The 10243-nt window shown below is 39.9% G+C and overlaps 1 protein-coding gene across 3 annotated transcripts; it reads left to right on the top strand.

Moving 5' to 3' along the window:
* Positions 1–342: 342 nt before the first annotated feature.
* Positions 343–10239, top strand: LOC106951106 (stathmin-4-like). 3 transcript variants are annotated; one of them, XM_015038421.1, is made up of 6 exons: positions 346–469; positions 5854–5916; positions 6113–6208; positions 6355–6560; positions 7447–7638; positions 7754–8170. In XM_015038421.1, exons 2-6 carry the CDS (start codon positions 5904–5906, stop codon positions 7784–7786), a joined length of 540 nt encoding a protein of 179 aa, XP_014893907.1. In that variant the 5' UTR covers positions 346–469; positions 5854–5903; the 3' UTR covers positions 7787–8170. The 3 variants fall into 3 exon arrangements, with proteins under 3 accessions (XP_014893905.1, XP_014893907.1, XP_014893906.1); XM_015038420.1 differs by lacking the exon at positions 7754–8170 and adding an exon at positions 8974–10239 and having other exon boundaries at positions 352–469; XM_015038419.1 differs by lacking the exon at positions 7754–8170 and having other exon boundaries at positions 343–469; positions 7447–7747.
* Positions 10240–10243: the final 4 nt, after the last annotated feature.

Here is a 10243-nt window from a genome sequence, read left to right as displayed (position 1 = left end):
TAAAATTCTGTCTCATCCGTCCCCAAAGATTTCCATTTCTTCCTTTTACTTACCATCTGTACCTAAATAATTTATACCCTCACATGCCTCCAAGCCCAGTCTCCTGCTGAGACACACACACACTGCTCCTTATTTCCCACACTACCACCCTTCTGCTCAGTTCACACACACACACACACAGTCCCACCCTCCTGCACCATGCAATAAAACACCCACCCTGCGGTACGACACAAAGAGCCGATGACCCTCCCTCCGCCGACCTCCTCTGATCTCCCATTGGCCGACAGGCCTGGTTGCTGGCAGCGCTGCCAACCAATGAGGCGTCTCCAAGGTGATGTCATTTAGTCAGCGTTGATGCTGTTGCTGATGCTGTTGCCCGGCGCCTGCATCCACAGACCCAGACCTGGGGGGCTAACTACAGTCGTCCATCCACCTCCAGGATCAAGAGACCGCAGCCACAGGAAGGGGGGTAAGTCTGCACATCTGCACACATCTGGGGCCCAGTCTGGGGTTCTGATAGGGAAGCCAGATCGTTTGGCCGAGGGTCCGCGTCTTTGAGAGTGGAAAGGCGTAAAGAGGTGATGGAGTGGGGGAACAGATTCATCATGCGGGGGGAGTAGAGAAGGTAAGAAAGGCGAAGAACAGCACTGTAACCTTTGTCATTTATTATTGATCTATAACGAGGCAGCCTGTCCTTACAGAGAGGGGGATGGGAGAGGGGCGCATCGGCTGAAAGACTGGAAAAAACTGTCAAAAGTTCCACTACAGGGACATTTCCCTGTAGAAATTCTTTACGAGAATCTTCATGCATCTAAAATACACTTATGGAAGCAAAAAAGTACCAAAAAACAGTTTGCTAACCGACATTTAATTTTATGAAGATGCATCCTATTGGATGTAGTTGAGATGTTCGATATTTATTTAGTTATTTTTTGGTCATTTTTAACCCTTCCATACACAAGTCAAAAAAAAAAAAAACACACAATGCTGAAAGAAAAAAACAAACAAACAAAACAAGACAAAACAGAAAGTACGGAAATTGATAAATTCTTAAATTCTTGCCAATGGTAAGAACACAAAGTGCAGACCGAAAAAGGTATAGAGAGAAGTACAAGCCAGTCATTCCTTCACTTTGTTAAAAAAATTTTTTAAAAAGCAGCCGATTTCCTGCATATTTCTCTAAAACGTATCTCCAAAGAATTCCAGCAAAGTCCGTAGATAGACTGGCAAAAGAAATCATAATCAAACCTCGTTGGATTAGTTTAGCAAGTAATTTTTATAAAATTTCTTCTACGTAAAAAGAGTAAAGAACACAGTTTGAACTCCTCATGTTGTTGGGCTTAAGACACGTGGACACTTCTCAAGTTATAACAATGATGTTTAGTTCCCCAAAAAATGATTCTTCCTTGTTTGGAACAGTGTCCAGATATGCAATAATAACTTGGACGTAAAAATAAAACAAATGGGAAAGAAAAGTTGATGTTTTTTGAAGGTGTAGGTTCAGGATTCAGGGGTGTGGCATTGTCTTATAAGAAACTTTCCCTCAATAGCTGTTACCATGATTTTTAACCAGGTATGTTGGGTCAGGCATGGGATTTTAATCAGATTATCTTATATTTTCAGCTAAAGATCATATTTTTCTATTTGGAAATGATAACAGCATATTAAAAAGGGGAAACCCCGCCCATCTACAGCGGGCATCTCCTCCATTGTTTTTAATAATTAATGAAATGGGACGTGTTGAACTTTAACTTGTCACATTTTGGTTTAGTTTTTATTTGTATGCATCTTTTAGCAGACATTTTCAGAGTGAATTCCTGCCTTCCTCCATTGTGTGCCTTTTAGAAGCTGCTCTCTTTCTCTGTGTCAGGGGCGACACACAGAGCGCCTTGACTCCAGCAGGAAGCAGTGCATTGATCTGCAACCTGGGTGGTTTCACAGGATCAGATGCTGATGTGTGTTCATGTGTGTGGGTGTGCGTGCGTGTGTGTGTGCATGTCCGTGTGTGTGTGTGTGTGTGTGCATTCCAACAGTGCAGCAAACCTCCACGTTTACTGCCTGATTAGTATGTGTGTACAGGGCTGTCCTTGTGTGTGTGTCTGTCCCACTGGGAGCCATGACAGGCGGGTCATGTAAGGGTGTGCCTGCAGCATGTTCACTCTCCTACTTGGTGGTCATTCTACTACTTATGTCCTTCTGCAAAGCTGATTTTTAAGGCCAAGGCAATTTATATTCCTTTGCTGAAATAGTGGATGCAGAATAAGTTAGCTAGCCTAGCTAATTAACAGAGCTAAGCCTTTAAAGATAAGGCCAACAGAACCAACTACTATGTTAGCTCTGTTACTTGGGTAAGTTAAAGCCAAACTAACTGAGCAGCTAGGACATTAGCTAAAAATGCTCAAGTAACACAGTTTCAGTCAGAATTGATGAAGATTTTCCACAATCTTGTATGATTTTGTCTTTCGAAAGCTGTGCAGAAACTTATTTGGGGGTTTGACTACAATGGAACCCGTCACAACAAAACTGTCAGCAACACCAACGTCTTTTTAAGATCGTTAATACCTGATAGTTTGTGTGTTGCACATTCAATGGTGAGCCCAATTTAAATTGTCATTTCAATTTACTTCAATTCAAATTAAATAAAATTTTGTGCATCCTATGATCCCAAAAATAATTCATATCAAGACATTACATTCAAGTGTGACCACTCCTTGAAATTTGAACCTTAGATGATCAAATGTGGTCGTTAGAAAACCATGAAATAGCCCCTTAATTTAGCGCCATTCAAAAACATCTTATGAATGCTAACTTTAGCATCATTTTTGGCTAACAGTCAGCTAGCGACCGTATTCTCAGTGCTTACAAAGTGGCTGATTGTATTCAGTCTTTACTAAAAACTGGAATGGCTGCCAGATTGTTGGTTTATAAGTTGTGGAGGCTCCTTTATTATTTTCGGGGAGCACTTATGATACTCCTACACCCACAAGCAGCAGAAACTATTAAGACTGTCGACAAAGCTACCAGGGCTATCATTTTTATTTTTACGACTGGTGCTATAGTCAAACGGGCAGAATCTTAAACTTTTTATTTTCAATGAGCCAATAAAAAACCGGGCTAATCGTGTTAAAAATAGCATGAAGCCTTAACTCGTAACTCTGTTAAAACAATAATGGATAAGTGGCTTTAAACTGGGTCACTCAAAAGAAAAACTGAAGATACCTGTAAAAAGAAAAAGAAGCCATGACTTCCATGATCGGAGGAAGCCAAGTTTGGGTAAGGGTTGCGCACAACCATTCAATTCTTTTGAACGTCAATTTCAAGTTAGCCCTTCCGTGAGTATTTGTTAAATGGGTTAAGTTTGAGAAACACTGCTCTAACACTTTACCATGTGTTTCTTTAAACCCCATAAAATAACTAGTGCAACTCAACCACAGTATTGTCAGTGAAATGTGATTTACTGGAGCAAATTATTCTCCTAATTAAACCAACTTTAGTGGAACAGTTGGGTTTCTGGCAGGCACTGCCTGTAGTGGGTGTTTGATTAAAAAAAGCCCATGTCGGTTGATTAAATCTGTTGTTTTCTGTGTTGAGAGTCTAATTCTGCTGCATCACGCATGATAGAAAAAAAGAAGCTTGTACAGAAATTATATTAGCTCTAGGAATTCAAGATAATTCCTTTATTATTCCTGTTTACATGAGAAAGGAGAAGCTGTGCAGGACATGACTAGATTTTCCATTTTTATGAAGTAAGATTTTTAACTAACAATACTTTTCTTTTGCTGAAGTATTTGAAAAGAAGTGAGAGAAACAAGCTTAAAGAGACAGATTTATATTTTCTTTCATAAATCTGAAAGATTGTACAACAGTGGATGGCACCATCTGACATTTCTAACGACAAAGTAATAGCAGGCGGCTATGAAATCTGATTGGGCAATTTGATGCTTTGCTGCCTCTTTGACTTGCTACACACGTTTCTGCCCTATTTATGAAAACTAAGAAGAATTGAATAGAATTACATTTTGCCTTTCCAGGGAAGTAATCATGCCACACTGCAGCTTCAAGGTACTTTTCAGGCAGATGGTAAAACAGTTTGGTGGCACACTTTGTTATTCATCCCATCCTCTGACTTATTTGCATCTTCAGACCTACAGCTTCATCTGCTGCTTGTCTCATGCCTGTGATTCATTGATTCAGGACACAGCAGGGTGGGGAGAGAACATGTCCCTCTAGCCCCTGGAAATATGTTTAACCTGCTGTTAGTTTAATAGGATGTTGGGACTTTACTGTGAAGCCTGATAAGCATGGAAAGTTCAATGCTGGATCAAGGGAAAGCAACACCAAGCTATATGAGAACACAATCTCACTGGCTAAAACAAGCACACTTTAACTTCTGAAACGTTCCTAATTACCAATTATTCAAAAACTCAGAATTTGTTGTCGAGTTTACACAAAGACTGTTCAGTGAAACCCTCTTGTATCAGCTTTCAGTCCCTGCGTTGTCTTCCAAGCAAATGTTGTAGCCTAGTTCAAAGTTCTTCTCATTGTGGTTGGTTAAATGGGTTATGTGGTGCTCAACCTGAAAAGGATTAGAAATGGCTTTGTAACCTTTTCCAGACAGATACATGCGAGAAGCTGTGTTTCCACTGACAATATGATTTCGTAATTTGACATTTTGAAAATAAATTTGCTTAATGGAAACTTGGCAAATTTGAAAAAAACACGTTTTTCAATAAAATGTTTGGTGTTAGGGTGAGGGTTTTTTTAGATGTCTTGAAATCGGTCTATTTCATAAAATTGCAATAGTTACACTTTTATTCACATCACACAAGTCACATGATGAACAACAAGATGTTACTACTGTCGCAAACTACAAAGAAGATGACAGGAAGTAGTTGGAGGATGATGACAAGGTCATGTTTTTTAATGACTTATTGTGTGAACAAACTTATTCACCTGTGATTTTAATTGTGTTTCTTACTTAGTGGAAAGACAGCAATTGTGAGATTGTTTATTTTCTCAAAATTAGAGGAGCACTGACAAAGTTTTGCGCACATTTGAAATGGAAAGACAGCGACAACCTCGCTTCTCATTAGGCCTTGAATTTTTTAAGGCGGGGCATGATGATTGTAGTCTACCATAAGCTGACAGATAAGTTCTACTTAAGTCATTTCATTATGTGATGCATCCGGCAGTAATCCGCTGTAGGTGTGGCTAGAGAAATTGTGCTCAGCTTTACAAAAGGTCTGGTTATTCCCAATAAATTTATAATTTAACATTGCTCATAATTGTGTTTTCACATAGGACCATCTTTTGAAAACTGCTTTAAATATTTACTCAGGTTCTCTTTGCTCTCTTTTTCTCTATTAAAATCAGTTTGATGATCTGAAGCACAAAAACAAAACAGCATAGAAATGTCAGAAAGGTCTAATTGGTTGACATAGGTCATCACCAACTTGAAGTTTCTGCCTCGTCTTTTGTAAGATACGTAGCTCTCCATTTACAAGAAAAATTTGCAAAGTTACAATCCAAGAACAACAGATGAACTGCCTAATCCGAACACAGGAAGCTAACCTGTCTGTGACCCCGGCCTCACTTCCTCCACCATTGAACATTTTTGATAATGCCTGCAGGTCAGTTTGGCAAGACGAAGATAAAGGGAAAGTATATGACCGACAGAGACAAAACCTAAAGCTGCATAACAGCACTAGGACAATGCGGAGCTTTAAAGGGACTGCTCCGTAGGTTGCTTAATCCTGTCCTCTCTCGTTGTGTCTCAGATTCATTGCATGACCTTTTGAGGTTGCCTCATTAAAGCCTCCCCGTGTCTCTGTGTCTGCGTGTGTCCCCTGGCAGAGTGAGACGGAGCTTTGGTTTCCCCGGAGAGTTACATCCGCAGTGACAAGATGACTCTGGCAGGTAAATGCAGACGCAGCAGAAACTCATTTCACCTCATCGCTCCCTCACACATTCGTCCTGCCTATCGGAGGTACACCGGTCAGTGGCAGTGACTAATCGCTGTCGCCGCAACGCAGGACTGCATCATCACTTCTTTAAATGCTTGCTCATGATCCAGTTTAAGTAAACCGGTCTTTGTGTGTATCTGTGTCCTCAGCCTATAAAGAGAAGGTCAAAGAGCTCCCCCTGGTGTCTCTGTTCTGCTCCTGCCTGAACCCACAGACTGCAGAGAACTCCCCTTACAAAGCAGAAGGTAAAAACCGTTTATTCTATGGTAATCTTAAAAAAAGTAAATCCAGGAAAAATGTACTTCTTACTTAGCACTACGATGATCATATCTTGCTACAAATGTCACTATTTGATCAATTATTCTAACACAATGTCATCAAACGGCAAAAGATGCGGTGGACCTGGGCTGGTGCGTCATGAAAGACGTGGAGGTGATCGAGCTGAACAAGCGGACATCGGGCCAGGCCTTTGAGGTCATCCTCAAGCCGCCATCCTTTGATGGCCTGCCAGAACTCAACACCTCCATGCCGCAGCGCCGCGACCCTTCCCTGGAGGAAATTCAAAAGAAGCTGGAGGCAGCTGAGGAGAGACGAAAGGTGAGGGGCAGAAAGAGAATGGCGTCATGGCCGCCTCTGACCGATCTGGTCCAGCACTCCTTAGGGTTTGAGGTGCAGGCTATGACCAGTTCATGTCTAACCTGCAGGCAGCAGAGTGTAGTTTTCCATTCCACTTGGCCTTTTAAATCTTATGGCTCATGTGGCCATAACATTTAAAAAGGGGAGAAAAAGAATTTTAAATTGATAGTAAAAATCTATTTAAATGTTAATGAAGTCTCTAATTCTCAACAACTAAAATTTGCCACTAGGCCTGCAGCTACAACTAATTTTACTGGACAATATATAGTTCCAGAAATTATTGCGATAAACAATACTGTTGTTTTGAAACAATCTTCATGTGATATGGCACATGAAGATTGTGCCATATGTAGCGATGTAAGATCGCTCTCAAAGCGATCTTACATCGCTTTGAGAGCGATGTAAGATCGCTCTCAAAGACTAATAAACTGTAATTTTGTAATGAACACTCCCCTTGTGGGGTGTTCGTGGAAGACATTTCAAATGTCCAAAATAAAACACACACAAAAAAGTATCCAGTAGAATAAATACAGATAAATATAACTTCCAGACAAGATTCAAATAATTTGACAAAAATGCAAGAAAACTGATTCAGGAAAATTACCATCTGGTTACCACCTTCTTATTAGTTAAACATTTAAAGGGTCCATTCATGGTTTTTAAAGATTCTAGACTCAAGATACCTTGGGTGGGGTGAAAAGAAAGAGGGAAATAGAACTACAAAGACAACCATGCAATGATACAAACACAATGGAAGAGACATTTTTGTCCATCGACAGAATGATTCGGTTTGTAGAAGCAACAAGTATAATGGGAAATTACTGTGAAGACTTCTGTCTCCCTCTAGTGCCAGGAAGCTGAGCTACTGAAGCACTTGGCAGAGAAGAGGGAACACGAGCGTGAGGTGATCCAGAAGGCCTTTGAGGAGAACAACAACTTCATCAAGAACGCCAAGGAGAAGCTGGAGCAGAAGATGGAGGCCAACAAGGAAAACAGGGAGGCCCTGTTGGCGGCCATGCTTGAGAGGCTGCAGGAGAAGGTAGGATCCAGCAGGCCACGGTCTGACCAAATGTATGTACTTCCAAGCAGAGACGAATCCCTAAATGGAAATCTGTATTTCATTTCTGTCTACATTTTTTCCCCATGAAACAAAGAATCGGATCCGAAGAAATGTGAAGCATTCTTGATCAAAACAAGAAGGAAACGAGATCACAGGAGGGTCTGATGTTTTTCCACCAAGAGTTTTGAATTTTTTTGGAAAGCCTGCAGCCTGTTGTGGATTTCTACACGCTCTTTGAAGCTTCATCCAGTCATTTGGCTTCACACATTTTCTGCTTGTTGTTCTAACGTGGTTGATGCTCTGACTAAACTGAGTTTCCATTGAAAAAGCAATATTTGCCAAATTCATGTTGCTTTTCAGCACAAGGTTCAAATTGACTTTAGTTTTGCCTGAACACTAATTCTGAAAGAAGCTTTTCTTAAAAATAAATAAATAAATAAATAAATAAATCTGTCTAGCTTCTGGATTTAATTCTGGACTTCCAGTGTATCACACGGCAAATGTTTGACTTAAAAAAAAAAGTTCTCACTCTTTCAGTCTGCTTTCTAAATTATACATGTATTTATGAGAAAAAGATGAACATTAAGGAAATGCCTGAGTTTACGTCAGTAACTTGATTACCACTTGGTAATCAAAACAAACCTCTCAACTCCCACAAGCATGTGGTTTATTTAGAGCAGTGGGAAAGTATTGAGTTGCTCTAAATGACTAAGCGGTGATCACAGATCAACGCTGTTACTCAAAATCTGAACTTTTCCATTTTTATATCTTTAGCCATGTGGCGTCTGACAAGCGGCATTTAAAATGAATAATAACTCCTACACTGCATTTAATCATGTTTAATTTTAAATACAGTTACTTTGTGCTGTTCAGTGATACAAATCACATTTCTTTATGGGACTGGTGTCCTAAAGAAGCATATTATAAATGGGTAAGAGTGAGGCTTAGATTTTTCTGTATGAGCAGTGCCGTATTAGATTTGAGAGGGGCAAAATACTATTGCAAGACACACTGAATCAGAAATGAATGCTGATGTCTTAAAATGTAAATGCAACCCTAGAGCAGACTTGCCATTACTTTTAAAAATTGTTCAGAGGCGTGGTGGATCTATAATCATCAATGTTGGATGAGGGGGAAAAAAAAGTGTAGTTTTTTTTGTTCCTCAGGTGAATTTAATGTCCGTTTCTATCCTCACAACTGTTACCGTTGAAGGAAGCTGTGCTTTCACTGTGATCCAACTCATTACTGCAAATGATTTAATGAATGGTAATGACTTGTTTTTTCCCTCATTTGGTGTCTGTCTTTGTCCGACAGGATAAGCACGCAGAGGAAGTCAGGAAGAACAAGGAGATGAAGGAGGAGGCCTGCCGATAGATCTGACAAAGTCGAGAAGAGAGACACGAAAGGGAACAAAAGCAGCGCAAAAAAAGAGAAAAAAAGGACTTAACGGTGACTTCAATGAGCTTTTAAGGAAGGCTTTTAAATTTGATGTGTGCTGTAAGACTTCTTATGCTGTACAAAGTTTAGCCAATGCTTGATGTAGATTTCTCTCATTCTTTCTCTAAGGAAAACTGGATGGGGGTAGGCTGGGTGGGTGGTTAGGTGACGACATTAACACAGACAAGTATTCAACAGCTATGATTTCTTCTTTGTTGCAGAATGAAGCAAAATCTAATTGCAGCTCTTTCTTCTTCGTAGTTTGTCAGTAAAGAGAAAATTAAACTCGCCTGAGTTTATTTTCTCTCATTACCGTATGTTGGTTTTGCAGCAATACAAACAGAAAGATGAATTCTCTCCGAGACTACAACTCTGAAACACGGAGCTGTAATTTGAATTGTTAGCTCTGTAAACATGAGGAGTGCATTGACGTTCTACAAACTGGCCTTGGAAAAACAAAACAAAACAAAACAAAAAGAAAATCCCTGGAGCCTTGCTCCAACACAACAAATAGAAAACCAAAAGCTGTTTATGGTTAAGACTCACCAAAAAGTATGAAATTTCTTTTTTCTCTTCCAATGTTGTTTGTGAAATAGGGCGTGGAAAAAAAAGCTTAATAAGTAAAGAGTTCATCTGCCATTACCAGGCTCTGTGAAATGTTTGTGTAGTGTAGTATCACATTCATTTAAGTCTCTTCAACTTAGAGCACTGATTGCACTCTTTTTTTCATTAAGCACAACTCAAAAGCACACATGCATACCAGAGTTCTCATATACAGTGAAGCTGAAAAGACAAAGGAAAAGGCAAAGCAGTGATTAATGTCAGTTCACAATTTGCTACGATTCCACGGGTTAAACGGCAAAGTCAGTCTACTTGTCTCTGTGCTCTTATTGTTTCTTTTTCATTTTGAAGGTGAACTGAAACCAAAATAGAATATGCAGGAGATTGAAATGTGCCCGAACAACTGAGTCATACTGACTTTATCCTGGCTTGACTTAAAGCGTCTAAATGTTTGTACTGTAACTGGGGGAGGAAATGGGGTGGCTTTGGACTTGCTGTAACCTTGTGCTGATGTGTATCTGGAAGGAGGGTCTGATTGTATTCATTTGGCATGATTAGTAAAGAAAGAAAAACGTACATAAATTCA

The sequence above is a fragment of the Poecilia latipinna genome, unplaced genomic scaffold (assembly GCF_001443285.1).
Source record: "Poecilia latipinna isolate Pla-1442-1.1 unplaced genomic scaffold, P_latipinna-1.0 Scaffold441, whole genome shotgun sequence".
In the NCBI taxonomy this organism is placed as follows: Eukaryota; Metazoa; Chordata; class Actinopteri; order Cyprinodontiformes; family Poeciliidae; genus Poecilia; species Poecilia latipinna.
This window is presented reverse-complemented; position numbering and strand designations above follow the sequence as displayed.

Coding starts and splice junctions, on each gene's coding strand:
- LOC106951106 (XM_015038419.1), top strand. Junction 6,209..6,354: donor CTCCCCTTACAAAGCAGAAG/GTAAAAACCGTT, acceptor AAACGGCAAAAG/ATGCGGTGGACCTGGGCTGG. Junction 6,561..7,446: donor CAGCTGAGGAGAGACGAAAG/GTGAGGGGCAGA, acceptor GTCTCCCTCTAG/TGCCAGGAAGCTGAGCTACT.